Source organism: Caenorhabditis elegans, chromosome IV (assembly GCF_000002985.6).
Source record: "Caenorhabditis elegans chromosome IV".
In the NCBI taxonomy this organism is placed as follows: Eukaryota; Metazoa; Nematoda; class Chromadorea; order Rhabditida; family Rhabditidae; genus Caenorhabditis; species Caenorhabditis elegans.
Genome location: NC_003282.8, coordinates 14244925 through 14271492, shown reverse-complemented (window position 1 = coordinate 14271492; position 26568 = coordinate 14244925). Strand labels below are relative to the sequence as shown.

General features: G+C 33.1%; 1 protein-coding gene and 86 non-coding genes across 87 annotated transcripts; 37 read left to right on the top strand and 50 right to left on the bottom strand.

Moving 5' to 3' along the window:
- Positions 1 to 19: 19 nt before the first annotated feature.
- 21ur-2590 lies at positions 20 to 40 on the bottom strand. The gene has a single exon (NR_058789.1).
- Positions 41 to 167: 127 nt separating this feature from the next.
- On the bottom strand, positions 168 to 188 carry 21ur-14042. The gene has a single exon (NR_058788.1).
- A 971-nt stretch (positions 189 to 1159) lies between these two features.
- Positions 1160 to 1180, bottom strand: 21ur-10861. The gene has a single exon (NR_058787.1).
- Positions 1181 to 1352: 172 nt separating this feature from the next.
- Positions 1353 to 1373, bottom strand: 21ur-2796. The gene has a single exon (NR_058786.1).
- Positions 1356 to 1376, bottom strand: 21ur-3961. The gene has a single exon (NR_058785.1).
- Positions 1357 to 1377, bottom strand: 21ur-11410. The gene has a single exon (NR_058784.1).
- A 66-nt stretch (positions 1378 to 1443) lies between these two features.
- On the top strand, positions 1444 to 1464 carry 21ur-2691. The gene has a single exon (NR_058783.1).
- A 310-nt stretch (positions 1465 to 1774) lies between these two features.
- On the bottom strand, positions 1775 to 1795 carry 21ur-1317. The gene has a single exon (NR_058782.1).
- Positions 1779 to 1799, bottom strand: 21ur-12324. Its single transcript, NR_058781.1, has one exon.
- A 118-nt stretch (positions 1800 to 1917) lies between these two features.
- On the bottom strand, positions 1918 to 1938 carry 21ur-333. Its single transcript, NR_058780.1, has one exon.
- A 359-nt stretch (positions 1939 to 2297) lies between these two features.
- 21ur-9402 lies at positions 2298 to 2318 on the top strand. Its single transcript, NR_058779.1, has one exon.
- Positions 2319 to 2748: 430 nt separating this feature from the next.
- On the top strand, positions 2749 to 2769 carry 21ur-1974. The gene has a single exon (NR_058778.1).
- Positions 2770 to 2800: 31 nt separating this feature from the next.
- 21ur-9079 lies at positions 2801 to 2821 on the bottom strand. Its single transcript, NR_058777.1, has one exon.
- A 179-nt stretch (positions 2822 to 3000) lies between these two features.
- 21ur-5231 lies at positions 3001 to 3021 on the top strand. Its single transcript, NR_058776.1, has one exon.
- Positions 3022 to 3101: 80 nt separating this feature from the next.
- Positions 3102 to 3122, top strand: 21ur-2244. The gene has a single exon (NR_058775.1).
- On the top strand, positions 3103 to 3123 carry 21ur-1020. The gene has a single exon (NR_058774.1).
- A 382-nt stretch (positions 3124 to 3505) lies between these two features.
- On the top strand, positions 3506 to 3526 carry 21ur-920. Its single transcript, NR_058773.1, has one exon.
- Positions 3509 to 3529, top strand: 21ur-15135. The gene has a single exon (NR_058772.1).
- Positions 3530 to 3775: 246 nt separating this feature from the next.
- On the top strand, positions 3776 to 3796 carry 21ur-10598. Its single transcript, NR_058771.1, has one exon.
- Positions 3777 to 3797, top strand: 21ur-6200. The gene has a single exon (NR_058770.1).
- A 526-nt stretch (positions 3798 to 4323) lies between these two features.
- Positions 4324 to 4344, bottom strand: 21ur-7946. The gene has a single exon (NR_058769.1).
- Positions 4325 to 4345, bottom strand: 21ur-12737. Its single transcript, NR_058768.1, has one exon.
- A 453-nt stretch (positions 4346 to 4798) lies between these two features.
- 21ur-11160 lies at positions 4799 to 4819 on the bottom strand. Its single transcript, NR_058767.1, has one exon.
- Positions 4802 to 4822, bottom strand: 21ur-5519. The gene has a single exon (NR_058766.1).
- Positions 4823 to 5210: 388 nt separating this feature from the next.
- Positions 5211 to 5231, bottom strand: 21ur-1902. The gene has a single exon (NR_058765.1).
- 21ur-15686 lies at positions 5213 to 5233 on the bottom strand. Its single transcript, NR_058764.1, has one exon.
- Positions 5214 to 5234, bottom strand: 21ur-13611. Its single transcript, NR_058763.1, has one exon.
- Positions 5235 to 5319: 85 nt separating this feature from the next.
- 21ur-6006 lies at positions 5320 to 5340 on the bottom strand. The gene has a single exon (NR_058762.1).
- A 148-nt stretch (positions 5341 to 5488) lies between these two features.
- 21ur-4379 lies at positions 5489 to 5509 on the bottom strand. The gene has a single exon (NR_058761.1).
- A 240-nt stretch (positions 5510 to 5749) lies between these two features.
- On the bottom strand, positions 5750 to 5770 carry 21ur-3827. The gene has a single exon (NR_058760.1).
- Positions 5753 to 5773, bottom strand: 21ur-102. The gene has a single exon (NR_058759.1).
- Positions 5774 to 6159: 386 nt separating this feature from the next.
- 21ur-15667 lies at positions 6160 to 6180 on the bottom strand. Its single transcript, NR_058758.1, has one exon.
- On the bottom strand, positions 6161 to 6181 carry 21ur-518. The gene has a single exon (NR_058757.1).
- A 73-nt stretch (positions 6182 to 6254) lies between these two features.
- On the bottom strand, positions 6255 to 6275 carry 21ur-3490. Its single transcript, NR_058756.1, has one exon.
- A 146-nt stretch (positions 6276 to 6421) lies between these two features.
- 21ur-3513 lies at positions 6422 to 6442 on the bottom strand. Its single transcript, NR_058755.1, has one exon.
- A 381-nt stretch (positions 6443 to 6823) lies between these two features.
- On the bottom strand, positions 6824 to 6844 carry 21ur-9924. The gene has a single exon (NR_058754.1).
- A 689-nt stretch (positions 6845 to 7533) lies between these two features.
- On the top strand, positions 7534 to 7554 carry 21ur-840. Its single transcript, NR_058753.1, has one exon.
- A 356-nt stretch (positions 7555 to 7910) lies between these two features.
- Positions 7911 to 7931, top strand: 21ur-9593. The gene has a single exon (NR_058752.1).
- A 266-nt stretch (positions 7932 to 8197) lies between these two features.
- Positions 8198 to 8218, top strand: 21ur-11234. Its single transcript, NR_058751.1, has one exon.
- Positions 8219 to 8278: 60 nt separating this feature from the next.
- 21ur-10808 lies at positions 8279 to 8299 on the top strand. Its single transcript, NR_058750.1, has one exon.
- A 279-nt stretch (positions 8300 to 8578) lies between these two features.
- 21ur-10380 lies at positions 8579 to 8599 on the top strand. The gene has a single exon (NR_058749.1).
- Positions 8600 to 8842: 243 nt separating this feature from the next.
- Positions 8843 to 8863, top strand: 21ur-106. The gene has a single exon (NR_058748.1).
- A 321-nt stretch (positions 8864 to 9184) lies between these two features.
- On the top strand, positions 9185 to 9205 carry 21ur-10765. The gene has a single exon (NR_058747.1).
- A 57-nt stretch (positions 9206 to 9262) lies between these two features.
- 21ur-2644 lies at positions 9263 to 9283 on the top strand. Its single transcript, NR_058746.1, has one exon.
- Positions 9284 to 9634: 351 nt separating this feature from the next.
- Positions 9635 to 9655, top strand: 21ur-8456. Its single transcript, NR_058745.1, has one exon.
- A 164-nt stretch (positions 9656 to 9819) lies between these two features.
- 21ur-863 lies at positions 9820 to 9840 on the bottom strand. The gene has a single exon (NR_058744.1).
- 21ur-5312 lies at positions 9839 to 9859 on the top strand. Its single transcript, NR_058743.1, has one exon.
- Positions 9860 to 9922: 63 nt separating this feature from the next.
- Positions 9923 to 9943, top strand: 21ur-1358. Its single transcript, NR_058742.1, has one exon.
- On the top strand, positions 9926 to 9946 carry 21ur-10968. The gene has a single exon (NR_058741.1).
- Positions 9947 to 10200: 254 nt separating this feature from the next.
- Positions 10201 to 10221, top strand: 21ur-15088. The gene has a single exon (NR_058740.1).
- Positions 10222 to 11043: 822 nt separating this feature from the next.
- On the bottom strand, positions 11044 to 11064 carry 21ur-8263. Its single transcript, NR_058739.1, has one exon.
- 21ur-8701 lies at positions 11045 to 11065 on the bottom strand. Its single transcript, NR_058738.1, has one exon.
- A 579-nt stretch (positions 11066 to 11644) lies between these two features.
- On the bottom strand, positions 11645 to 11665 carry 21ur-3817. The gene has a single exon (NR_058737.1).
- A 121-nt stretch (positions 11666 to 11786) lies between these two features.
- Positions 11787 to 11807, bottom strand: 21ur-2907. Its single transcript, NR_058736.1, has one exon.
- Positions 11808 to 11969: 162 nt separating this feature from the next.
- On the bottom strand, positions 11970 to 11990 carry 21ur-2533. The gene has a single exon (NR_058735.1).
- Positions 11971 to 11991, bottom strand: 21ur-4580. The gene has a single exon (NR_058734.1).
- A 289-nt stretch (positions 11992 to 12280) lies between these two features.
- 21ur-14263 lies at positions 12281 to 12301 on the bottom strand. Its single transcript, NR_058733.1, has one exon.
- Positions 12285 to 12305, bottom strand: 21ur-3020. The gene has a single exon (NR_058732.1).
- A 488-nt stretch (positions 12306 to 12793) lies between these two features.
- 21ur-13143 lies at positions 12794 to 12814 on the bottom strand. The gene has a single exon (NR_058731.1).
- Positions 12799 to 12819, bottom strand: 21ur-13911. The gene has a single exon (NR_058730.1).
- Positions 12800 to 12820, bottom strand: 21ur-9074. The gene has a single exon (NR_058729.1).
- A 163-nt stretch (positions 12821 to 12983) lies between these two features.
- On the bottom strand, positions 12984 to 13004 carry 21ur-8296. The gene has a single exon (NR_058728.1).
- A 539-nt stretch (positions 13005 to 13543) lies between these two features.
- On the top strand, positions 13544 to 13564 carry 21ur-13927. Its single transcript, NR_058727.1, has one exon.
- Positions 13565 to 13702: 138 nt separating this feature from the next.
- 21ur-5648 lies at positions 13703 to 13723 on the top strand. The gene has a single exon (NR_058726.1).
- A 95-nt stretch (positions 13724 to 13818) lies between these two features.
- On the top strand, positions 13819 to 13839 carry 21ur-1958. The gene has a single exon (NR_058725.1).
- A 2407-nt stretch (positions 13840 to 16246) lies between these two features.
- 21ur-3576 lies at positions 16247 to 16267 on the top strand. The gene has a single exon (NR_058724.1).
- Positions 16248 to 16268, bottom strand: 21ur-13875. The gene has a single exon (NR_058723.1).
- Positions 16269 to 16305: 37 nt separating this feature from the next.
- Positions 16306 to 16326, bottom strand: 21ur-13426. The gene has a single exon (NR_058722.1).
- Positions 16327 to 16478: 152 nt separating this feature from the next.
- 21ur-9983 lies at positions 16479 to 16499 on the bottom strand. The gene has a single exon (NR_058721.1).
- Positions 16500 to 16684: 185 nt separating this feature from the next.
- 21ur-3757 lies at positions 16685 to 16705 on the bottom strand. The gene has a single exon (NR_058720.1).
- A 459-nt stretch (positions 16706 to 17164) lies between these two features.
- On the bottom strand, positions 17165 to 17185 carry 21ur-185. Its single transcript, NR_058719.1, has one exon.
- 21ur-12445 lies at positions 17184 to 17204 on the top strand. Its single transcript, NR_058718.1, has one exon.
- On the top strand, positions 17187 to 17207 carry 21ur-3028. The gene has a single exon (NR_058717.1).
- Positions 17208 to 17231: 24 nt separating this feature from the next.
- Positions 17232 to 17252, bottom strand: 21ur-2778. Its single transcript, NR_058716.1, has one exon.
- Positions 17253 to 20546: 3294 nt separating this feature from the next.
- 21ur-1131 lies at positions 20547 to 20567 on the bottom strand. Its single transcript, NR_058715.1, has one exon.
- Positions 20568 to 21106: 539 nt separating this feature from the next.
- Positions 21107 to 21127, bottom strand: 21ur-3867. The gene has a single exon (NR_058714.1).
- Positions 21128 to 21279: 152 nt separating this feature from the next.
- Positions 21280 to 26075, top strand: srab-24 (G_PROTEIN_RECEP_F1_2 domain-containing protein; the record flags this gene model as incomplete). Its single annotated transcript, NM_001028376.2, has 7 exons — positions 21280 to 21497; positions 22204 to 22290; positions 22345 to 22495; positions 22741 to 22828; positions 24181 to 24275; positions 24638 to 24916; positions 25962 to 26075. The coding sequence occupies 7 exons, from the start codon at positions 21280 to 21282 to the stop codon at positions 26052 to 26054; spliced, it is 1011 nt and encodes a 336-aa protein (NP_001023547.1). The 3' UTR covers positions 26055 to 26075.
- Positions 21392 to 21412, top strand: 21ur-3174. The gene has a single exon (NR_058713.1).
- Positions 21487 to 21507, bottom strand: 21ur-1602. Its single transcript, NR_058712.1, has one exon.
- On the top strand, positions 22180 to 22200 carry 21ur-3484. The gene has a single exon (NR_058711.1).
- Positions 22182 to 22202, top strand: 21ur-14172. Its single transcript, NR_058710.1, has one exon.
- 21ur-3461 lies at positions 22183 to 22203 on the top strand. Its single transcript, NR_058709.1, has one exon.
- 21ur-7417 lies at positions 22500 to 22520 on the bottom strand. Its single transcript, NR_058708.1, has one exon.
- On the top strand, positions 22670 to 22690 carry 21ur-3506. The gene has a single exon (NR_058707.1).
- On the bottom strand, positions 24092 to 24112 carry 21ur-9876. The gene has a single exon (NR_058706.1).
- 21ur-5179 lies at positions 24365 to 24385 on the top strand. Its single transcript, NR_058705.1, has one exon.
- Positions 24595 to 24615, top strand: 21ur-5310. Its single transcript, NR_058704.1, has one exon.
- Positions 26076 to 26568: the final 493 nt, after the last annotated feature.

Here is a 26568-nt window from a genome sequence, read left to right as displayed (position 1 = left end):
ATTTTACATTGTTTCATTTTGTACGAAGAAGGTGAAAGCAGTGAAAAAAGTCAAAAACTATGTATTTTGAAAAGTTTTTGAAACATAAATATTTTTTGAGTGAATTATGCTAATTTTCATTGAGTATTTTAGGAAAAAAATTTGAAACGGTTTTTACCTTTTTATAACTAAAACGTTGAAACGTGAAAGTGAACACATAAAAAATTTTAAATTATAAGAAATTTCTGAAACAGAACATTTTCCAAAAGTAAAATCATGCTAAACTACCATACAGAAACTTGTTTTAAATACAATTTTCATCAGTATCATACCATATCAAAAACTTAACTGGAAAACCGTGAAAAAAGAGAAAAATCATAGTTCTTCAGCGTTTCAAAAGAAGTTTTCACCAGCAAAAAAAAAATCAAAAGATCAAAATTTTAAAAGTATAATTCTAAACATTTCAATTTTAAGCACATCTACAAATTTCTAAGCCTGACTTTTTTTCAAACTTTCAAACTCCAAAAATCTGCGCAATTTGCAACTTTGAACTCAGCTACATCAAAAAAAAGGAACACTTGTCAGAAAGTGTCAACCAGTTTGGAAACATGTTCAGAGTAGAAAATTTATGCATGAATATTCACACTAGAAAAACGGCTGCCAACACGTCAAAAATCGGCGAACGGAATGGGAAAATAATCATAAAAAAGGGGAGAAAAAGCATGATATTTGATTTGTAGTGTGTTTGTGTTTTGATGGTTGGGAACGGGGAGTTCTATTGAAATTGAGAAATGGGAAAAGTATTGGGGAAAAATGGAAAAGAAGATAAAAATACAAAACATAAAATCTTCAATTATTTATTGAAGTTTAGAAACAGATGTTTATTTAAATGTAAAGTAAGTTTTTTTTAACCAATTGTAGGCACTATCGAAAATGTTGGAAAGTGGAAATTTTTAAAAACTTCTCTTATCTCGAAAAATCAAGTTTATATATCCTGAAAAGTTTTGAGTTTTTATGGATCTACGTATTCAAATTATGCCTGAGAAACATTTCAAAACAGAGAACACTGTCTGTCTCTATACATTGACTTTATTTAGTCTTTCAAAAAACAATTCAAAGTAAAAAATTCAAAATGAATAAGATATGTTCTACCTTTAGCTTTTAAATACAATTATTAAAAAATAACATTAAAGAGCTAAAATTGAAATTAAAAGTGGAGTCAATATTCGATAAAAATTTGAAACAGTAAAAAAAATTTCTGAGCAAATGTTCAAATTGACTAGGAAATTTGTGTTTTTTTTGACAGATTAGATAATTTTTTCGAGCTAAAATTGTTTTCTCAATTGAAAATATATCAAGCACCGGGAATTTTCGATAAAAATCAATCGCGTGTATCAATAAATAGCAATAGAAAGTATTGTTTTACAGACTTTATGAAACTGAACAAGAATCCTTTTTTTTGGATGGTTGAGTGAAATTCCACAAAAACTTGAATTTTGAGGACTTTAATTTCGAGTGAATTTGCAATAAAACAAATAATTTTTAGACAAGTAAATTGAGATTAAGCGTGATAAAAAACATATGTCAAAGTTCTTTTGAAAAGGAGAAAATGAAAAGTACTGGGGAGTGTGTGGAAGATGTGGAAGAAAATATATAATACAAAAGATAAGAGAAATTGAGAAACAATTTTTTTTTAATAAATAAATAATAATTATTATTGTTGGAGCAATTTTATTTTAGTAAGTTTGTTTTCCTAAAACTGTGAACTGAGCCAATCATTCTCAAAAAGTATTCAACGATAAATATCTGCTACGGAACGATTGGAAAGAAATAAGGTAAAACTTTTAAAAACTCAATGAAACATATCTTTTAAAAGTTTCCAGACAAATTTCAAATTTCCAGTTTCTGATAAGCATATTGAGAGTTTTTGTACGAGAAAGAGAAACTTTCAAAACTGGAGTGATTATCTCTAACAATTAGATCATTTCAAAAAAGTTGAAAAACAGTCAAAAATTGAAATAAAGCGATTGTCAAACAATTAAAAAAATTTTAAATGTTTGAATCATCGTGAAATATGATAAAACTCGAAGATCTAAAGTTGATTTTACACAGTTTTGTAAAAATTTGGAAAAACTTCAAGCTGAAATAATTCTGCTCCATAAATCAAAATGCGATCTGCAAAGTTTAAATGACAGAAATTGATTAATGGAATAAATTAAAAAAATTGAGATTTTAAATTTCTATGAAATTTCAAACTACGTTGAAACAGAAAATGTTTCATATTTTTTTGAACTTTTGAAAGTCACTTTCATTTTTGATTGTTCAAAACTCGATATTGAATCAAACTTGCTAGAAGTGTGATGACATCAAAAAAATGGATCCTTAAACGTACCGGAAACATGATGACTACTTTCCAAGAACCCACCACCATCAGACACAAACACGCAATGTTTATTAGCTTGAATTATAGAGAAAGTTTAGATGACCTATATATGTGTATTGGTCAAAAGGAAAAAGATGCAAAAAACGAAAGAAAACTCTACGACATTGTAATCTATGATTCCTTATAGATTTCGTGCATTTTATTGGATCAAAAAACATTTGGAACGTGTCGAGAAGGGATGGACAGATGTAAAATGTATTAAAGTTTATTGAGATCTATTAGTTTCTTGAGAAAGTGCTACAATTTTCTGAATGAGATAATTGAAAAAAAACGATGAGCGTGTTCCAGCGAGGTGTTAATAGAATATGTTCAGAAAAATATATTGATGCTTTTACGTTTTTTTGATATCGTCCAAAATAAAATATTTGAATTTTCAATCAGTTTTTTACAAATATCAAATCATAGAGTACGCCAATTTTAAAACCAAATAACACATTTGAAACAATAAAAAAATTATTTCGAAATGTTTTTTTTAACAAGTATACTTTGAAAAACAAAGACATGAGACATAAATTTTTTTTTCAAAATTTGTTATGTGTCAGAATATTGTTAAATTGTATTTTCAGAAAGTTCAATAATATGTCGTTTTGAATCACATACAATTGAATTTTGTATCAGTGTCAACAAAAAAATATTGTTTCACATTTTCAATAAGTTCAAAGTGAAAAACGTGAAACAATTCTAATTGCACATTACTTACGAAGAAGATACCTATTGGAATTGTGTTGAAATAAGAATTATAAAACCCGAAGTATTTCAGTTTCAAAGTTTTTTCTTTTCAAAAAAACTGCTTTTTGAGAAATTAGTTTTGAACAACACAATAAAAATGTAGTGATCACAATAAAATTTTGTATGAGAAAATAATTATTTAGTCTCACCGATGGATTTTTTATTTTTCATTTTAATACATTTTAATTTTTTTTCCAAATTTATTAGAAAATGAAACAGTATTTTCTTGTTAGACTTATTTTTGAAATTGGTAAAATTAACATTTGATCATCAGTTCTAAATTTTTAAAATGTATCTAACAAAAAATATTGTTTCACATTACTAGTAAGTTCTCAGTAAAATTCATTATATCAATAATCAAGTAGTATGAAATTAAATATAATTCGTAAAATGTTACTTTTCAAATATGATATAGTCTGACTTCTAACAAAACATGCGGAAAAGTAAGAAGCTGTGAAAACTTATCAAAATCTTTCGAAAATGGCATTTTTGAGCATAAACAATTGAAACGTTCAGTGGTCAAAATACATTTGTTGAAATAAACTTTTATGTTAAATTTTAAACTTTAACAAAAAAAATACTGTTTCACATTTTTAATAAATGCAGAGTAAGATTAATATGGAATTCATCAGAGGAAAAAACATGACTTTTTAACCGTGGAAAGATTTTTGAAAACCAGAACATCTTTTGTTAGAATTTCATATTCATTAAAAGCTTTTGAAATAATTTATTTAAACAATCATCACATGAATTACAGTCTCAAAAAACATGCTCAACTACAATAATGAATATTTACAAGTAACCCGACCACTTCAGAAACCCCATGAAAGTGCAAAATGTCGAGTGTGAATGGCAAAAAAAAGAACTCAACACCAAAAAAACCGACGAAAAAAGCCTAAAAAAGAATGCCGAAGCTACTCAAGACCATCGGAGCTCTCCGGTGACACTCTGTGGCAAGGGTGATGTAGAGACATTGAGTAACTGGGAGAGGGTGAAAGCTCGCCGAGCACACACACACAAACAGTTTGACGATTGACCGTCCGGTGGCTCACAAACTGTCTTTTCAAGCCACGGGCGGCTCTTAGGTAAATAATATATGACGAGACGAGTTCTCACAAGTTTTTGATGCAGTTCTGACGCGAAAATGCAACGAAATCGGGTGAAAGTTCTAGAAATCATACACAAGCTAAGAAACTTTTTGTGAGGAAATTCCAAACTAACAAAACCTCACTGAAAATGTAAAATGTTTTGTGATAAAATTAGGCGGATATTAAAAAAAATTTAATATTCTGGGATGTGATGTAAGCAAGCAATTCAGGTAAAAAGTATTGTGAAAATGTTTCCTTTCAATAAAATTGGAATTAAGGAATACGAAGATCACTAGGTTTTAGTGATGAACAAAAACGAACAATTTCAGACAGTGAATATATATTGTTCAAAAAATATCCAAATAAGAAGTTGAAAACATCTTATTGTTCAGGCAATTTTAATTATTAAAAACGTTTCCCTAAATTGTTAACTCCAAATGCATTTGCGTCGCGCCTAGGCTCTATTCCATTCGACACCCTCTTCCCCCCAACTTGACCTCCCGGGCTATAGCTGGTCCAACTGGTCATTTTACTTATTTGTTCACACATCATTTAATTTATTTTTTTTGATCATATATGATCAATATTTGCAAAATTTAACTATAATTTAAATTAACAATTTGAAACAGTGGATTTTTTCCCGTCAAAAAATTCAAATTTCAAACAGCTTTACAAGCAAATAATTACCCGACAACATGAGATTAGAAAAAATGAAAACCATTGAAACATACTGGAAACCCTTTTTTGTTTCGAAAATATGTTATTTAAAGGAAAAAACAATGCTGATGGCTCCCAAATAATCAATAAGATAGATAAAAAACATTCAGTTGGGAAACATTTTCTCGTTTATAAATTCAAAATCGAGCATAATCTCAATTTTTAAGGGTAAATTGGCAATTATTGTACAAATTATTTCTGAATCAGCAGATTTTGTGGCTTCATTATATCTAAAGTTTTTAAAAATTATACAGTGTCAGCCGTGATCGAAAAGATTACAGGTTGCAGAACATTTACTATCAATTAAAACAACAATGTGAAACAGCGAAAACTTTTGCATCCGAAATTTTTTTTTCGATTTTAGAAATTACGATTGTTTCTCTATTGCAGAGCAAAAAAGTTAAACAATATGAAAATGAGTGGAAACAGCTCTGAACTTATTAACTTTAAAAAAAATCACTTAAAAAATGGATCTAACAATTGAAAGTAATTAGGAAACCACTGACAACAATGATTTTGGAAGATACTATGCAAAGAACTGAAAAGAATCATATCAGTAGTGAAAATTCAGTGAGTGAATATACCTCCAGTTTGAAACAGTGGAAACCATTTTTAGTTGCCTAAAATTTTTCCAACTTTTGGGTTTTAACGGTTTTTTCGAACGATAATTTTAATTTTCTCAACTTGTCCTGAAAATTGGTTTTGTTTGAAAAAATTGTTGTAATGTCTACGGATTCTAGTGCAATATTTTTATCAAAACTTTTGTTTTTGATCGAAAAAGTGATTTTTCAAATGAGAAAGCAAGAGACGTCGAACAATATTTGCAAAATTAACTATAATTGAAATTACCAATTTGAAACAGTGGATTTTTTCCGTCAAAAAATTTCAAACAGCTTTACAAGCAAATAATTACCATTAGAAAGATAAAAAATGGAAAACATCAGAAAGAGATTGGAAAACCCTTTTTGTTTCAAAAATATGTTCTTTCAAAGAAAACAAAATTCTGACGACGCCTAAATAATCAAAAAATCGGAAAAAAATTCAGCCTTGAAAATTTTTCTCGATTATAAATTCAAAATCGAGCATAATCTTTTTTTTTAAGGGTTAATTGCCAATTATTTCACAAAATATTTCTGAATCAACATGTTTTGTGGCTTGATTATATCTGAAGTTACTGCCTTTTTCAAAATTAAACAGTGTAAAACCTCAGAACATGGTAGGTATACTGATTGCAGAACATTTACGGACAATCAAAACAACAATGTGAAACAGTGACAACTTTTGTATCCGAATTGTTTTGTCGATTTTATGTTTTTCTATTGCAGAGCAAAAATTGTTGACTAATATGAAAATGAGTGGAAACAGTTTTAAACTTGTTAACTTTAAAAAAACGCTAAATAAAAGGATCTAAAAATTGAAACTTTGCAGGAGTAATTAGGAAATCGCTGACAACAATGGTTTTGGAAGGTACTATGCAAAGAACTAATCAGTAGTGAAAATTCAGTGAGTGAATATACCTCCAGTTTGAAACAGTGGAAACCCTGAAATTTTTTTAAACTTTTGGGTTTTAACGGGTTTTTCGAACAATAATTTTAATTTTCTCAACTTGTCCCAAAAATTGGTTTTGTTTGAAAAGTTTCCAGTACAAATTAATTTTAAAAAATGATAACCATATGTTAATTTTTGAAAAAAAAACGTCTTTGAATTATTTAAACACAGTTTAACGTGAACGGTCCTAATCGAAGTTTGACCTACAAAAATTGCAAAAATCCTCACACCAATTGAAAAAAAGAAAATTTCGCGAAAGTTTTTGGAGGGCTCAATTTGAATACCAGAAATTGCCTCCTGGAGTGTGTTCACAACAAAAATGATGACAAAAATTGTGATAATAAAATACCTTAATCGGTTCGATTTATAAAACACAGTGGAACCGCAAAATTTTGTAAAAAAAAAGAGAATTACGGTTAATGACGTCACTATAAAAAAATCCTGCCATTATTTTAAATTTCTACCACTTTAAAAACATCAAACTTATAAGAACGTAGATCAAATAGAACAAAAAGTGGATAAAAACAAAATGAAAACTCAAAGAAAAAAGAGTAGCCGCAAGCAGTACAATTGAAAATTTCAGTCTGATTCGTCGTCTTCATCTCGTGTCTTCTGTGCCACTGAAAGAGAGAACATGACTGAAAGTGTAAGAGAGTATAAGGAAGAGAGAGACGCAGACGGTTAGAGACCAAATGACAGAGAGTAAGAGAAGAGGGACAAGGGAAAAACAAAACAATAACATTAGAAAAAAATCGAACGAACGAAAACACAGCTGAGTATTAGTGTATTAGTGATGAAAAAGAGGGGGGGGGGGAGGGACAGTGTTTAGAGATAATTCGAAATTGAGAGAGACTGCGGGAAACTGAAAAATTTCAGACTCTACCTGAAAGTTCGAGGTTTTCAAAGTGGAGATCACATGTTGACTATGTGGGATTCGGGGACTTTGAGAGAGCGAAATTAGAAAATTGATTTTAAAATTTTACTGTTTCACGAACTTTATAATATGAGAAACATTTTCTACTTGGCTACTACGCCCCCAATTTGTATTGCTTGAGATAATTTTCGAGTTTTAAAGTTTTTTCTAATTATTTAATTGTGGTGAGATCTTTGAGAAAAAAAATTGGAAATTTGTAAAGAATGTCTACTGTTTGTCTACTGTCTACTGAAACTTGCTGTTCAAAAAACGGGGAACTGTGTTTGGATATATATTGAAGTTAAAATATATATTGAAATTAAGCAAAATATTAGGCTCTACTTGAAAAGTTTTGGGATTTCAAAGTGGAGATGACTAGGGGGATAGGGGTTTTGAAAAAGCATATTAATAAACAAAAAAAACAAAAAAAGGAAATAAAGTTTCTACTGTTTCATGTATTTTTTAAATGAAACTTTGTCATATGTGTTCCTGCTTCTTGCTCTTCCCGCTTCTCAAGTTCTCCTCTTATTTAACCAAAATTAGAAATGTATTTTAAAAAGTTTAAAAAGTTAAAAAAATTTAAAAGTCTAAAAATATTTTAAATCCAAATATCACGGTTTCGAGAAGCTTTCATGCGTTAGAGTTTTAATTCATTTACGACCATCACATGTTGGTTATGGGGGATTCGGGAACTTTGAGAGAGCGAAATTAGATAATTGATTTTAAAATTTTACTGTTTCACGAACTTTATAACATGAGAAACATTTTCCACTTTGCTATTACATCTTCTATTTTAATTGCTTGAAATAATTTTCCAGTTTCAAAGTTTATTCCAACTATTTAATAGTTCGGTCATAATGGTAAGATTTTTAAGAAAAAAAATTGGACATTTGTAAAGAAAGTCTACTGTTTGTCTACTTTCTACTGAAACTTGCTTTTCAAAAAAAGGGGCACTGTGTTTGTAGATAATTTGAAATTAAAAGAAACAACTGCAAAATATTAGGCTCTACTTAAAAGTTTTGGAATTTCAGAGTGGAGATGGCTAGGGGGGATAGGGGTTTTGAAATAGCATATTAATAAGCAAAAAAAAAAACAAAAAAAGAAATAAAGTTTTTACTGTTTCATTTATGACACTTTGTCATATGTATTCCGGCTTCCTGCTCCTCTCTTTTCAGATTCTTCTTGTAACCAAATTTAAAAATGTATATTAAAAATTTTTAAAAGTTTAAAAAATTTTTAAAAGTCTAATTTAAAATTAAATCCAAAAATCACAGCTTCGAGGAGCTTTCATGTGTTTGAATTTTAAGTCAATTACGACCATAGAGATGAGACCATAAATTTAAGGGAAAAACATTCAATTATCTGTATCTAATTTTTACTGTTTCATGCACTTATTAAAATGATGAAAAACGTTCACTTGGCTGATAAGTGTATCTTTCACATTTTGGCTTTTCTTTTCCAAATGAAGAAATAATTCCATGGTTTTAATGATTTTAAAATTTTAGTTTTTGTGATATGAAATTAGTGCAGTTTTACAGATAATTCAAAATCGAGAGAGAGAGAGAGAACGCAGCCCGACCGCCTGTTGCAATTTGAAAAAGGAGCGGAAATTATGAAACTTTGTTCTAATAACTGAAAAAAATATATCAAACAATTTCAATGAGTTAGTGATGAAAAAAAAGCAGAGAAACCAAATTTGAAAGTTGGTCTCAATTTTTGTCTGTTTCATGCTGTTCGAAAAAAATTGGAAATGCTTAACTCTTTTGATATAATTTGAAAATTGAATACTGAAGTTTCCACTGTTTCATGTAGTTTATAAGAAGAAAAGATGGAAATGTTTCTTACTTGATTACGGCTCCATTACAGCTCCATCTGGGTTTAGTTCCGGCAAGTTTTAAATTGAAGGAAACTTACGAATCAGATTTTTATTTTTGTTAATGCGGTGATGGAGGTTTTGAAAAAGCATGGTACTATTCCTATTCTATCCCACCATTTTTTAAAAAATGTTTAAAGCACTGAGTATTTCAAATGTAATTGTTTATTTTAATAAAAAATCAGGCTTAGAAACGGAATATTCAAACTAAAAACTTCAGACTATAATTGAAACTTTACTTTTTTTTTTAGTCGGCTTTGGATATATCATTGAGATATCAAAATTTGGCATAATTTTTACTGTTTTAGCGATTCCATAATAATTTAGAGATTTTTATTTTCTGCTGAATTTGATGAGGTTATATTTAAAAACAATATTTTATTGAAATCTTTAATGATTTGATCTTCAAATTAAGAGCAAATGGGATTTAATAAAAAGATTTCAGTGTAAAAGGATAAGGAGGGGGGAGCAACATTCCGAATTGTATAGTTCCAAAATTCAACTGTTTGAGAACGTTCTTATATAATGGTCATTTTTCATTTGGCTATTATTGTATTTTGAGAACTTTTTCAAATTAAAAAATAACACTGTTACAGACAATTGTTATTATTTTAGAGGCTTGAATAATTTAATGCTTCGTGGTAGAGCTTTGAACATGCTAGAATTTTTCTGAATTTTTCAACAAAAAAACCGCGAGTATTTCAAAAATTAAGCAGTTTGACAATTATATGCTTGCAAAAAGTCTTAAACAATTTAAATATCATTGATCTGATTTTAAAAAATTTGATGCAACACCCTGCTAGCGCTGCCCTACCATAAGGTACTATATCCAAAAAACACATTAAAAGCATCAATATTTTTCTACTGTTTCAAAAACTGTTAATCTCAACCTAACGCACCTCTTTCATAATCATAAACTTCATAAACTTGTACAAATTCAAAAATTTTGCAACAAAAAGTGAAGATGCCCCTCTCAACATCATCATCTGCCCGTAGGGAGCAATCGATGGGCGGTTCAGAGAGTGAGACAGGAACGATGCTCGTCTCTTTCTTTGCTCACTGAGTTTTCTTCGTCTTCTTCTTATTTTTCTTTAGAGCTCCCTGAGCTCCTTTTCTCACACACACACAGCCAACGAGCATTCACTTTTTCTTTTTTTTCTTCTTCTTATTTCGCTTCTCCCCTTGTCACATCCCGTCTTTTTTGCCTCTTTCACCACAACGTCTTCACATATTTTTTCTTCTGTTTCTTAAGTCTATATTTATGCGAAGATATCCTTTTTATACTCTGTTTCTCTGCGTCTCTTGGCTCTCTCTCTATCTCTATCTCTTTCAGCAGTGTCTGTGTGCGTGTCCTTTGAGCTTACACATACATGAATTCTTGATAAATTAATGGAGTTTTCGGGACATAAAGCATAAGAAGAAGACGCGTGTGGAAAAAGAGAAATTTTGATAGAAAAAAGAGCAAAGGGAAAGGGATGATTTGTGATGAACACAAATGACTTTTGATGAAATGTGGGTTCAGAGATTTTTTTTTTCGGGTTAGCTGTCTGGCCGCTGAGCAAGAGATCAAGAGTTTAGGTGGAGCCAATTGATTATCTCGTTGCAGTGATAGGGGTTTCAGCCAGCCGACATAATATGGGCATCGTGGTGTTGTTGCTGGAAAGAATTCTTTGCTCAAGGATGTTATGCGGCTGACAACTAGCGGGTTTTGCAAAAATGCTTCCTGGAACCAAAAATGTATTGTTTTCATTTCTGGAATGTTATCAATCTAAAAACTACTAGTGAGATGACGCTGCAAACAAATCAAGTTTGTGAAACAGTGTTTTCTAATAATTTTTGCACATTAATCTAATATATATTCCTGATACTGTGTGTGTGAAAAATTTTGAAAGTTGATTTAAGGTACTAAACAAATATTAGTAAATACTGAATTTTTATAAAATGTGGGTTCTGGGATTTTTTTTCGGATTTAATGTCTGGTTGAGTGTGAAGCAAGAGATCAAGAGTTTAGGAGGAGCAGAGTTTTTTATGTGGATCATCTGATCATCATTCAGATCAAGTGAAGTGGAGGGTTATGGTTTATCAGCAACCGACATACTACGGGTTTTGCGATGAAATTTTATTTTGTGGCGGGATGTGTTAGGCACCCGACGTCTAACTGGTTTTGCGATTTACTGTGACAACATAGCACTTTTGGCAATTGGGGAGGATAATATTTTTTCAACAAATTTTCTGAATGTGTTAAGATCATTTCAAATATAAATCCTAAAATAAACAAATACTGTTACGATAACTGCACAGTGACAGTTAACTTGAAGATAAAACACAAATTGAACAAATTGAACAAAATTATAGATTGACATTTCAATATTGCAACATTCGAATTAATATCAGAGAGACTTTAAAAATACACCGAAACAATGGTTTCTGTTAAATAAAAAATTATTTAAATTAAAATTGAATAAAATATATCCGCTCCGAAATTCAAAAATTATATCGGTCATTTCCAAATCCTAAACACTTCAGTTAAACAGAAAATACTCATACAACTTATTAAAAACGGGAATTTTTTTTCATTTTTTTTTGGATTACTGCTTTTAGTTTTTGGAGCTGGAAGAGATTATTTGAAGTTTTTTTTTTCACAATTGGAAAAATAAGATTTTTTCGTATAGGTAAATCGATCTTGTTAACGGGTTCTTAACTTTTTTTAAAATAAATATCGAAAATTTTATAAAACATTGAAACAGTGATTTTTTTTCGATTTTTGAACAGTAGTTTACTGACCCAATTAGTAAGTGTTTTTGTTGATAAAATTCAACGCAAGGGATAAGAAAACATGAAAGAAACTATGACTGTTTGAGAAAATGGGAGATGGAAATTTTCAAGAGAGTTAGAGAAATAGAGATAGAGTTCTGATGGTGAGGGAAAATCAGGAGAGAAGAATCACAATTTTTAAAATGTAAAGTTTGAGATTTCTCACTTTCCGAAATTGTAGATTAGAAGGAAGTCAATCAATTGATGAATTTCAGAACTATGCAATTTTATGGAGAGACTGAAACAGTCGACTTTTGAACGAACAAAAACAATTTTACTACAGATATGAATGCTGAAAACATCAACTAAAAATTTTTTAAAATTCACTTTTTAAAAATTTTGTACATTTCAAAATAGAGAATAAAAAACAAAATAATATTCAATATTCATGCCCAAATCCCGAAAGAAATCCGAATTGTTAAAGAACTTTGATGCAGTAACAATTTCTTGTCAATTACTATCGTAAAAATGCAAGAAAAAGTGGAAAACCAAAGTCAAAACGAGATGACAAGGACGAAATTTGGAGATTTACTAGCCGAGGCGTTAGACTATTAAATCTCAACTTTGAACTGCAAAAGAGAGGGAGAACGAGAGACGCAGAGAGATAGGCGGTGATCACGTAATTGCGGTGATTTCTCAGGAGACAAACATTTGTTCTTTACATGAGTGCAAAAGGTGAGAATGTTTGCGGGAATTCGTTTCGATACACAACAAAATTAAAAAATTAAAAATTTGAAATTATAAATAGATTTTTGAAACGGTAATAATTTTTTTTGCAAAAAGAGTGTTTTTCACAGACTAATTGTCTCGTCATATGTATTTTTTAATATTAATTTTGCATATTTCTCAAATAGAACATGATGCCGAACAACCGTGATTAAAATGGAATGACTGGGATCATCAGATAATACACATTTTCATGCAATGAAATAAACTTATTGAAACAATATTTACAAAATAAAATAATTTTCGCCAAGTTCTCTGAGCAAAGTTGATACTGATAGTGAGTGAACATTGAGGATTTTTGGCAATCGACTGGAGCAATTGTTTTACATAAATAAAAGATTTCAAGTTAAATAATTGTTTAAAATGAGACAGACCAAGAAATATAAATAAAAATTATTTCATAGTTTCTCTAGAAACAGAAAAAAAAACAAATTATTTTGGAAAAAAAATTTGTATTTGCTGCTTTGTAATTGATCTATTCCAAACTAGAAGTAATCAATTTGTTTAAGTTTGGCTCAAAGTTAATTTCCTCTGAAAATATGAAACAATAAACCTGTTTTAATCTAATATAGCTCGTTTTACATTTATCTTGCAGATTCCAACTAGAAAATGAAAAAAATAACAGAACAAATAATAGTAAAAATTAGATGAGTTCCAGAAACTTTTATGTTTCAGATAAAATAGATTTTCGAAATAGACTTCCGAAAAAACAGTTTGGTTAATGAACTTTAAAAATGCTCCGGTTTTTTCGGGGTTTGATTGAATGAAATTGCAATGATTCAGGATTTTTTGTTTGCCAAACTTTTTCACAGACTACACATTTTCTACCGCTTCTATATGCTAATTTAAATGTGTGAAATAATATCATTAGATATCGTTGTAAACTAAAAAGCTTCAAAACTTTAAAAGTGATAAATTGTTGCAACCTCAAAATAAAATTTCACTGTTTCAGGTTGCTATTATTTCAATAGCTTTTTAGAACATGTAATACCACGATTTTTATCACAAAAAATTGTTTCAAAAAAAATACCAGGTTAATAACTTAAAAAAAAACAATGTCAGAAAATTCTTCCTCAATTCTTCAGCTTTACAAGTTTTTGTTTTTCAAGGTTCAAATAAGTACATGGAAATGACTCATTTTTCAGAATAAGAACTATCAGGTTGTCCCATAAGTTTTTGTACTATTTTTTTTTTGAAAAAAATTTATTTCTCTCAAGCGACAAGTAGTACTATTCACACAAGTATTCACCATTAGTGTCCACCACTTGTTGCCATTTACTAGGTAACATCATGATGCCACGGGAGAAGAAATCCGGCGAACGCGATGAGAAGAAAGTGGAGAGTTCAGTTTTGAGATGCTCTTCGTCGTCGAATTGCTTGTCGCGCATGTAGTCACTGAGAGACAAGAACAAATGGTAGTCGGTTGGTGCAAGATCTGGAGAATATGGTGGATGCGGTAAAACAGTCCAACCAAGATCTTGCAGCTTTTGGAAAGTCTTCTTGGCGACATGAGGCATAGCATTATCGTGAAGAAAATATAGTTTTTCATATTTTCCGTTGGTCTTTTCTGCAACTCGGTCCAATTGGGCACAATAGTAATCAGCAGTGATAGTTTTATTAGTTGGCAACAATTCCCAGTGCACGGGTCCTTGAACACCCCACCAGACACAGATCATAATCTTTTTTGGGTGAAGATCAGGCTTTGGCGTCGGTATTCCTTTCTCACCGATCGGAAGCCATTGACGTTTTCTGGAATGGTTAACATAGAGCACCCACTTCTCATCTCCAGTAACCAGATTGTTCAGCCAATCGAACTTTCGACGAAAAGTTAGAAGTTGAGTACAAACGTTGACCCGAGTGAGCTTCTGTGATGCCGAAAGTTCATGAGGCACCCAAATTCCAAGTTTTGAAGTAAAACCAAGGCGACCCAAGTGACGTGCAATTGTGCTATGACAACACTCAAGCTTCTCTTCCATTTCACGAAGACTAAGACGAGGCTCTTCCTCCACCAGCTTCACTAGGTCTTCTTCATTTAACTCTACCGGTCGCCCAGAACGTTCTATTTCTTCGAGACTGAAGTCGCCGTTCTTGAACTTTTGAAACCAACTCTTTGCTGTATTATAAGAGAGTGCTCCCTCACCCATCGCACCGCATATGTTTCGTTCCGCTTCCATTGCTGAATGACCAAGACGAAATTCATAAAGAAGAAGCAATCTAACGTCTCGACGTTCAAGTTTGATGATTGTCATCGTGGCAAAGTAGAAATGGATGAAATGAATCTTTTCTGAAAGGGGACGACCCGACCTTGACACGACCTACGATGAAAAAATTTTAAAACTTTCTAGAAGTTTTGGAAAAATATTTGAAAAAAAGTACAAAAACTTATGGGACAACCTGATATCTCTCAAAATATCTAATTCAATGTTGTGGCACCACGGAGTGGCGGAAGACCGAACCCTTTAAGCCTCAAGAGGAACCGAGCAACGAAGACTATGTCAGAGGTGCAGCATGGCATCGTCTATTTGTATATGTATTGGAAAGAACAGAACACAGTTTTAATAAATATGTTTATTACTCCAAAGGGGAGATAATCAACAGAGGGGTCGTACACAAGAGAGGGGGAAATCGTCTGGTGTGAGAATATCACGTCCTGCCACGCGGGTCTTTAGTCTGAAAGGGTCGAGTGTATGAATAGTCGGGGTCTTTACAGACTCGTAGAATCATGTCTTTGGTCAACTACACTTTCCAGATAAAGGGAGGGAAAGATAGAAAACGTCGGCAATTGGTCTGACTGGGAGCTGTCAATAACGGAGGGGAAGTCACCGGCAACACCCAACCAAGTCGAACCAAGTGAGGAGAGAAGCGATCCTTGGCCTACCACCGACGCTGCCGCTCGCCCCGTATCGTCGTTCATTGAGTCGCCGCGCAGCCAATCGTCGCTACGGGGCGCGAGTGTAACTCTCGTTAGAGAGCGTGTGGGAGCAAGAGACGCAGAAATACAGTAAACTTCTGCGACTCCTAACTGTATGGTAAGCTTAAGAGCTGGTCTTAAAAGGTCGAATTGAATGTACCCCTCGCTCGGAGAACTGCTGAAGCAGTCGAGAGCGAGACATTGTGAAATGGGCGATAAAGCAGAGCCCAGTTCACAACATTCAAAGATGTTTGGATGATCCCAATATTTTTCCCTAATCCGGATATTGTTTTATCCAGGAAGTAGTTTTTTTTCGTTTGATCTTGAATATGAAAATAAACATTTTGAGATTAACTAGCTTTTTTTATAGAATTTGTGAATTTGAATTTGATTCATAACTCGAGAGGGTAAAATAGCAATAATTTCATAAAATTTTACAAAACAGATAATATTTTTTGACTGTTTCATTGTGCTGATTTATAGATTTGGAAAGAACAACAAGCGTTAACTCGTTTTCGATCGGAAAATCTGTAAAATCTAACCTTTTTAAATTCAGAGCTTCGTGATGAAACAGCAAAAAATTGATTAATAGGTTTCCGGGAACACTCCTTAAATGCCAAAACTGTAACTGGTAGATTCTAGGAAAAAAGGAAAACAGGAAAAAAGATCAAATATCATTCAAAATGGGAAATACCCATTCTAACTAATAGTAAATAAATTTAAAAAAAATTATTATTTTCATATTATCCTTCTAAAAAATGTGCAAATTTTCACAAACTAAATTTTATGAACTTTATAAAACCGTGTGAATCATGTGAATACAGGATTAAACTTGATAAAAATAATGAAAATAAATATTTGAAAAAACCAATAAATTGAAGATTTTTTCCAACATTTTAGAAATTATTACGGTTCTGATTGAACACAAATCGGATAGAAAATTAGGCAATTTGGAATATTGAAACTAGAAAAAAAGAAAAGTTCAAAACTTCTAACCAGCTTGAAACTGCAAAAAGAGTTTAATAAAAATGCATTTCCGGGTACAGCCTAAAAATGGTCAAAACTGCAATTCTTAACAATATTAGATTTATGCAAACACAGAGAAAACAGAGAAAACGAGCAACGTGTCCCTGTGTTGAATGAATAAACTGTGAGAACCAGTGCCCAGAACACTTTGAGGACAATCTTTAGAAATTGGGAAAAGAGGCAAAAATTAATTGAAAGTTTCTCGAAATGGGAAATTTGATAAAACTGGAAAACAATGAAAGTGGTACTTTGATAGTTTGATCTATAGAAATCATAAAATATAGTGTTTTTTGCAGTTTGGTTTATGGAATAGTAGTCATACTGTTGTTGGAAATAATTTTTCTATTTTAGCTTGAAGTGGTAAAAATTTTCTGTTTTGAAACATTTTTTTCATTTCTTAGAACTCATCATAAAGTTAGTGTAAGTGCTACAACTGATTATAATATAACAACTACAAGAAACAAGATCTGTATGCAGGAATACCAACGCTCGAAGAAAAACCAGTTTTTATTTAATAAGTGTGTGAAACAGGCTTTTCTGAAAAAAAAAACTACCGAAATTTTTGAAAGTTCCGTAATACCACGAAATTGTTGAGTGAATTTTCTGAAAAGTTAACTTCAACTTTAAGACTTTTCACAATTTTTTTTCAAAAAAAATCCTGAATTTATATGTGGTGAACAAATTCCCTGCAACTGAAAAAAAAATGTGTGAAAATGTATTAGAGCACATCAATAAAGTTTAACTTTTATCAGAAAAGTTAGATATTTGATTCAGCCAGAAATCTTCCTATGTTCAAAATTTCTTTTTGAATTGAATTGAATTTGAGTTTATTCAACTTAAAAAAAGAGAAATAAACAGATAAAACGAGACGAACCCTAAAAGAGTTCAACTCGAGTAAAAATTAATTAAAAAAGAAAAAAAAAGATAATACAAAACCGGTGAAAGGTAGAGAAAGAAAAAGTGAAAGTAGATGTGTAATTAGCACCGGGGAATGTTGAGATCAATATAATCAGAGAACTGGTGAGGGGACAAGAAAACCGTAACATTATTGAATAAGTTGTTCCAAATGGGGATAATACGAGCAAAGAAATGGGTGGAGCATTTGTCCTTCCTAACTAGAATCATTGGATGTCTATTTGAACTAGAAAAAGTGACAAATTGATTGAGGTTAGAAAAATGAGAAGTACCTGTTAAAAGTCTATAGAGTAATTTCAATTGAGCTTTAATTCTATCGTGTCTGGTGGAGTGGAGATCCATAATACTTAGTCGGTTTTCATAACAGGAGAATTTGGTATTGCATCTTTGCAGAACGCGCTTGGTAAAGTGTCTTAGAGGTTGTTCAAGTTTAGCTGAGAGCTAAGATTTAGGTGGAGGGGAATAGATTTCGGAGCAGTAATTGAGAATAGGGGCCACGTAAGTCTTAAAGAGATGGGCATAAAACTTAGGTTTATTGGAGGAGAATGCCTTGAGAATTTGTTTTGCTCTGAGCAAGGCTAGGCAGCTAACTTTAGCAACGTGGGGATCAAACTTAAGTTTGCAATCAGTAATGAGACCTAAGTCACGAACAGTGGATGAAGGGGGAATGGGGACACCGTCCACAAAATAAGAATGATTTTTGTTCCGAGTGCCAAGTGCTAGTAAAGCCGATTTAGTTGGTGCAAGCGGAAGTTTATTTTTCTTGGACCACATAACTATGAAATCTATGGAATTTTGGATAGTAATAGGGTCAGTGTGATAGATCTTTACGTCATCAGCAAAACAAGAAATATTTATGGAGGGAGCTAGGTCGATTAATAGATCGTTGATAAACAGAATGAAAAGAAGAGGACCTGAAACAGAACCCTGTGGGACTCCTGAAGAGATGGGATAGGAGTTTTTCGAAACAAAATTGTTGATTTTGACGGAGAATGTTCTGTTTTCAAGGAATTCCTTGAACCATGAACAAGTAATGGAGTCAAGACCAAATTTAGCAAGTTTTCCTAAGAGAATGCTATGTGAAACTTTATCAAATGCCTTAGCAAAGTCGAAAAAGATGATATCGAGAGATTTTTCCTTCTTTAGAAGAGAATGGTAGAGGGAGACAGAGCGTGCTAGTGAAGAAGGACAACTTCTATAGTGGAGGAACCCATGTTGATGGGGGGACAGAAGATGGCCAAAATCAGCGCGAATTCGAGAGCATATAATCCGCTCCATAACACGAACAAAGGGGTCAGTGAGGCTTATCGGGCGGTAGTTGCTAGGGGAAGAAGGATTACCCTTTTTGTGTATTGGTATGATTATTGCCTTTTTCCAGCAGTCAGGGATTTTAGAATCGGCAAATGATTGTTTGTAAATAATGGATAGAGGCAAAGCAAGAGGAGTTGCACATTTCTTGAGCACTAGATAATTGGCGCAATGTGGGGAAAAACCACATTTAGGGGGAAGCTTCGACAATACGCTTTCAATCATATAAGGCTGAAATGAGTCTACATGAAGAGAGGTGGATGTTTGATTCTGAAGAGAGGAATGGGATGTGGGTGAAGGACTATGTAGAGAATTTGGAGACTGGCTGGAATCGTCAGAGTAGTGAGAGGCGAAGATTTTAGCAAAAATTTCGCCTATCTCTGAATCATTGACAATGGAATTATTGTCAAGGACGATGGCTGGAACGCGATTTTGAGATTTGAGGCGACTATTAATAAGACGCCTTATTTTGGTAAAATTAGAGTTGGCAATTATATCGTTTTCAAAACGGCGCACGTATTTTCTATAGTTCAGATAAAGTTTTCGGTATTTAGATTGCACGGTTTTAATAATTTCAAATGTACATTTACGAGAAAGAATAAGCTTGCTGATTCTATTCCTTAGGCGCTTCAGTTTTCGATGAATGTTGTGATAAGGTGAAGGAGACTTAGAGACACTAATTGACTTAGTGGGACAGTGTTGAGTAAGGAGGTTGTTAAGAATCGAAAGTAGGCGATCAAATTTATCCGAAACAGATTTTTGAGAGCAGAATTCGAAGTCCCAGTTAACACGCGCAAGATCTCTGTTGAGGAGGGGGAAGTTGCATTTTTTATAGTCAAACAAGGGAGAACTATTGGAGTCTTGGGAAGTAAGACAAGGAGAGTCTATAGGGGAGAGGATAGGAATCTTGAATTCCACTGAAAGGTGATCGGAATTAAGAAGAGCTGGCTGGGGGGAGAGATTGAGGATAGATATATCAGCTGAGCAGGCCACTAAGTCAAGAATGTTGCTGGAGGAGGCAGATATTCTGGTAGGAAAGTGAACTTTTTGGGAAAGGTTGCTGGAGCTGAGAAATGAAGCAAATGGATGTAAGGATGAATTGGCGGAGGACCAATTAATTTGTGGGAAATTGAGATCCCCAGCAAGTATCGTGCGACTAAGAGGAATATAACTCTCAAGATGAGCTATAAGAGCTGCGTTTTCAGAGACAGAGCAGCAGGGAGGTCGGTATATCAGAAATATAGATAAAGGGGAAGATGCTGCAGATGCTGGTTCAGCGTTGTGTATATCGAAAGCTAGAATTTCACAGCGATGTTTGGGGTAATGGGTTTCAAAATTAATATCGCGGAGTGTTATGTTTAAAGAAGAATTCTTTGAAGTTTGATCACACGTTGAAAATCATCAACAACTTTATCCTTTAACGACATTTACTCATTTTTAAAAAGTTCAACAATCAAACTCATTTACGTGAATTTAAAGTGCTGAAAATTTTTGACTTTTTTTGACTGATCATCTATAGAAGCTTACTGACTCCATGAGTTCGTTTAAAAATATTGATTGCATAAAATTGCATCAGATTAATGATTAAAAAAAACAATAAAAATTAAATCAAAACGTGAAACTGCAATTTATTGTAAGAATTTAAATAGGTTTTCGTTTTTTTAAAAATAAATTCCAATAAAAATGTACTGCCAACTTTTTCTGATGAAGAAACCAATTTGTATTCACTGAAAACCCCGAATTTTAGTGTTATTGGATTGGAAATCCAATAAATTTCACAGGCTTTTTCTTCCTAAAATTTCCTAAATTCACAAAATCTACTGTTTCAAAGTATTGTTAAATTTGATCCAAATAATCCCATTTTCAATTTTCATCTTTTTCCTTACTTTCGAAACAAACTCCTTTTACCAGTCACATTTTCTGGAAACATGTATTTCCATTTACATAATAATAAGCGTATATATCACAATGTAATCAGGACGTCTATTGTCGTATAACACGTACCTATAAGTCTTCGGGGAATTACAAATGAGGTTAGTCTGACACCTCCGCATGCTTCGTACGTTTTCATAAATACATTTTATTTTGGCGGTGGTTGTTATAGTTTTTTATGTGAGAAAATAGAAGATGTCTCAGAACGTTTTATTATATCAACCAGTTCATCATGTTTTGACATTGAAACAGTAATTTAATTAATATTATACATTAAAACAAAAGTTGATTTTTCGAAAAAAAAACTATTTTTTTACTTTTTTTAAATTACAATTTTCACCTTATATTCCATTCAGAATGGTCATCAACCAACAAACCTGTGATCTCATGAAAGATATTGCCACGTTTCCACCGTTATCAGCACTGTTATTATCATTCCTCATCTTATCAATACTAATTCTCCCATTAATGGGATGGCTCATCACTCGAATTGCTAAAAATCAGCTTTATCACCTCAACACCAGGATTTTACTGATAATTCATTGTTCTGGAATATTTATTCACTGCGCTGACAGGTAAAGACAATTGTTTTTCAGCAATTATTTAAAAAATATAAAATGTCTGTGAAACGGCATAAAATTGAACTTTGCCAAAAAATATTTCATTTCACAATGGAGTAGTCTGAACTGGGATTTAGCTTGAAATTTCTTCAAATTTTTCAAAATAAATTGAGATTTAGAACTAAACCTAAAATTTTCCGAAAAATAGTCAAACTAAAAGATTGAGTTTTTGCTAATTTTCTGAACAATTTTTTGATTTTTTGATTCTGAAGTTGAGTTTTTTAGTGAAGTCTGGCTACTCTAGTTGTGCGGGTTCGCTCCAAATTAAAAACTGCAAGACCAATCAGCGATTTGCTCCGCCCATTTTCCACCAATCGGATGGAGTGGGCGGGGTTTGAAGACGCAGATTGGTTAGATAGTGGGCGTGGCTTCTCATTTTGTAGGAAATTTGAACAAGCATCATCTAAAATTTAAAAAAAAATCGCGTTTTTTTATTCAATAAACTTAAAGCGTCTCATTAGGGAAGCGCGTAACTCTTAAAATCAGAAAAAAAAGTATACAAATATTATACGAAAAATAATAGCTTTCTAATATTTTCACAAAATTAAAGGTATTTTGAAACATTTTTTTTTTAATTAAAAAAAAATTTCTGCGGTTTCAAGATGTTAATTTGAAGGCAGAAGTTTATTATCAAAGCTATTGTAATCATGTTCCAATTCAGACTTTTTCTCCACACATCTGACCTTTATAACTGGCATGTGGCAATGTATGAGACTTCCTCCTGTGACATTATTTCCACTAGCGAACGGTTTGGCTATTTTCTTGAAAAAAGTAACTCTTTAAATTTTTCCGAGTTTTGCAGATGTTTTGGGCTTCGACTTTTTCTAAACATTGGCCTATTCATTGCAATTTACACAATGCCAACTTTAGTCCTGGAAAGATACTTGGCACTGCGCCAAGTTGCCACGTATCAGAAGAATCGAACCGCCTGGACTTGGCTTGTGATGTTTCAGGTTTGTGGACAAGACATTGTAAACAATGAAGCTAAGGTTTAGATGGAATGTTTCAGTATTTTGTCTGAAACAGTGTTAAATTTATTTTTCGATTTCGAAATTTTGGGAAACCCTAAAAAATACTATACTTTTTCATGATGTGATTAAGGCCTTTGAAATTGTTTATTTCTCTAATCTGACAGCCGTTCTAATGAAACAAGCAAACAAAAAGTTCAACCTTTAATAATATAATTTTGAATTGTCAGTTATGCCTGTCCACCTGGTTCCTGGGATTAATCTACTCGCAGACCACGTTCGGAGGAACAACTGTTTATTGTATTGCAGCAAGGGAAGGTATGTATTTCGTTAGAGAGTTGTCTGCCTCTTCCTATATTAAATCCTGAAATTGCATTCTTGACAGAAATAAAAAATAAGGGCACGTTGTCGTGCATGGGGTGTCCGATTAAAATGTACAAACTTTGAGCTTTAATAACTTGGCTCATAGCTGGCGCTTTTGCGTTCAATAAGTGCGAATGACTCAAAAATAGTTGCCCCACCATGGTCATTATTGAGGGGATTGGTTTTGGGAAGGGTAGAACACTGATTTGCGCGGGTTTCTGGAGACCGCGAAAATTGAATATCTTCTTTGTACTGAAGAGTTTTATGTTTTTCAATCCCATACGAGCAGTTTTTCTGACATTTGGTTCCAATTTGAGCACAAGAGAGAACTTCGAATTACCAATTTTTTGAAACTATTTGGAAAAAAATTGACCAACTTTCCAAAATGTAGGCCATCATTCAAATTTTGCAAAATTAAAAGGATGGATTAAACGTGAAAAACTTTTCTACCACTCTCTCTCTCTCTCTATTTATGAGAGGAAAATGATCAATTTCATTTCTTATTTTTATAACGTGAGGAGAATTTAATTTTTAAGATATTTCGAGATTTAAACTTTTTCCCTAATCCTATTGAAAATCGCACCAGGGGTGTGCGGCGAATTTGCCAAAATTGCCGAGCTCGGCAAATTTTGAACTTTGCCGCACACAATTTGGCAGTGCAATTTTGACAAAAACTATTGGTCTACACAATTTTTGTAAAATGGCACAAAATTGAGTTATAGTGATGGTTAATCAAAATTTTGAGATTTGCCGCACACCCCTGGACCGCACTATTCGAAAATTTTAACCTCACTTCCAGCTGGGCAGGCCGGAGGCCTGCGATGCTATTGTATTTCACTCAAACCCAAAAATCAGGGATTAGGGCCGCCTTCTTACTCTTAGAAACTTTAAGTCATTTCTATCCCTACTCCCAGCAGATCAGGGCGGAGGCCTCCTATGAGACTACGTCTGTTTTTGGAAAGGCCAGTTAATCCGGATTGAGGGCCGCAGGCCCGAATACACATAGAAGTGTTGGACAATCGTTAAACCTACTCTAAGCCCAATAAATCAGGATGAGTGCCGCAGGCCCGAATACACTTAAAAAAGACCCAGAAAAAATATTATCTTCAAATGGCCATGGCTCAGTCAATTTTGGTTTAAAAAGATCCAAATTTTCCCCAGTTTACCAACTTAATCTACTGCGAAGCCTAGCGCGCTTGACGCGCTAGTCGAAAAGTAGATTCATAAAATGGAAGAAGACCAAACATTCATTAATTTGAAACAGGAAAATAAATATTGTGAAACAGTAATTTTTTTCATTATTTCAGCGATTCCATTCAACATGTTATTGGCTTTTTCAATGTCTATTGTGGTTCAAACTGTGTCATATATTGGGTTTAGATATTTGGTTCACAAAAATAAAGTGAGTTTTATGGTAACTTTTTTTTGTTGAAATTAAGTTTCATGTTTCTAACTGCGCATAAATAAGTCGAAGCAGGAATACAAAAACAATGTATCGTCGAATGCTCCATCATCAGTAAAATACAAATCTTCACACTCTCGAAGCATTTAGTAATAAAGCAGATCTTACAATTTTCTAGTTAAAGTGTGCTGAAATACTTTTTTTGTTAATTTAAAAATCTTATATATCCTTTGAAACCTCTAAAGAATTAGGAAGAAAGTTAATTTTTTTACCGTTTCTGACAGGACATAACTAGAAAACACAAAAACACATACCTTGTTAGCACATCCTTTTGTGTAGCGTTTAAATATTTTAATTTCCAGAATCTAAAAGTGTCACTTCAAAATCGTGGCTCAGCACTAACAAAGCGTTATCAAGTAGAAGAATCACTCCGATCTCTTGAAACAATTGCATTTCCTATCCAAATGATGTACTTTTTTGAAGTTTTCCATTCACTGTCCTCATTTTTATTTCTCAATTTTAATGCCCATTTATCGAAGCCTTGGTATTATTTTTGGATGGAAATTTCTGCATGCTTGCCGGAATACGCTATTGCATTTCTCATTGCATTCGTGTTACAGGAGAAGAGATTGGAGAGAAAGGTTAGTTTAGATAGAAATTGAGCAGCCGACAGTAAACGAGGTTGTTGTTGTTGTGCAAATTCAAAAATCCGTCCATGTTTTATGGAGGGGTGGTTCCGTTTCCTCCGGGGTCGAAGGGGGTCGTGGAGGCCTCGGCCACTTCCATCGGCTTCTCCCACAGGTCCTTCGGGAGTAGGGGGACCGAGGAGATGCAGGTCAAAAGGTGATTCACGTCACCCTCCACACTTCCATATTTCCTGCAAGGGGAAATGCTTCTATTTTCAATTTTGGCAACGTAAGCACCACATAATCTTGAGTGGCCACAACGCAGTCTGGCGAGCTCAGTCCGGGTTTCACGAGGGAGCTCTTCCTCTGATTTGCAGACTTTTGATGCAGCAATTCCTAGTATTTTGTTCGACGGTCGGTTCGCCAGGAAGTGAGCAACGAATTTTGTGTGGTTTAGTTTCTGCAGGCTTTTTGTGGAGCCTGGGTGGTTCTTCCAGTCGTCTAGTGTCTTGGCGGGGAAGTCCAGCGGGGGTTCCCTGGGCGGCTTGCTACTTCTTGTCGTGTTACGTGCCATCTTTCTACGGCCTGTTAGACCGTTTGACGGATGACCCGCAGATTTCATCATGGATATTGCATATTGCTGGTTCATGAGCTTAATTTCGTGGGATAAGGGAAGGATACCAGCCTCGTCGTGGATGTGGTATCCAGGGGTGTTTTTTGTGAGGCCGCAGCAGACGCGTAGGATTGCCTTGTACGATGAGTCAAGGCTGTATATCCTCGTGGGCTTCACGAGTTGAGACCAACTTTGGCAGGCGTAGGTGGCGCCCGGTTTGGTGATGGCTTTGAACGTGGTAAGCATGAGTTCCTTGTTGCTGCCCCAGGTGGTCCCACCAAGCCCAAATCAAGAAGAGACTCCAGAGCCAGCTGAATCAGATGAAAGGACAGTAAACGAGGTCACTCACAGCCTCGCCGTGTAAATCTATTTTTGTGATGAGCGGCGTGATCGGAAGGTGTCGGGCGCTGCAAAAAACATTTCATAAGATATAAATCTAGTTTTCAGGGAATAACTTCATTAAGAAAAGAAATGCAAGTGAATCCGGAAAATTATTTCGATCAATATAGAAAATCATGGACAACTGGACAACATTCATAATTTTTCATTGGTTTTTGATAAATATACACTCAAAATAATAAATCTGCAATGAATTGTTTAAATGACGCTACATTTATTCGCATCCTACTTCAAGTAGAAACATGAAAGTTAATTTCAATATTTATCAACTGGATGCCCTAAAAATGTTTTAAAATAAATTTTCTGAAGTCAATATAGTACATACGATTTGATTTACGATAAATATTTAGAAATTACCAATAGAATGGAAATGCTGAAAAAAATATTTAAAAACAATTTTTTATTGTTTCACGTTTTCTGTTCCAAAATGTTTCTTCCATATTTTTAAGAGGTCAAAAGAATTAATAATTCATTTTTAAGGTTTTAAAACGGTATTGAATTTTATGCTGCTTCACATTAAAAAACACTTGCTCTCAAGTTAATGATAATTTTTTGAGGATATATTCATTTTTTTAATCAAAAATTCCAACCAAATTGTCGTGTTATTTGTATCCACAAACCTTATATTTTTTCAAAATGTTCCCATAAAGTCTCA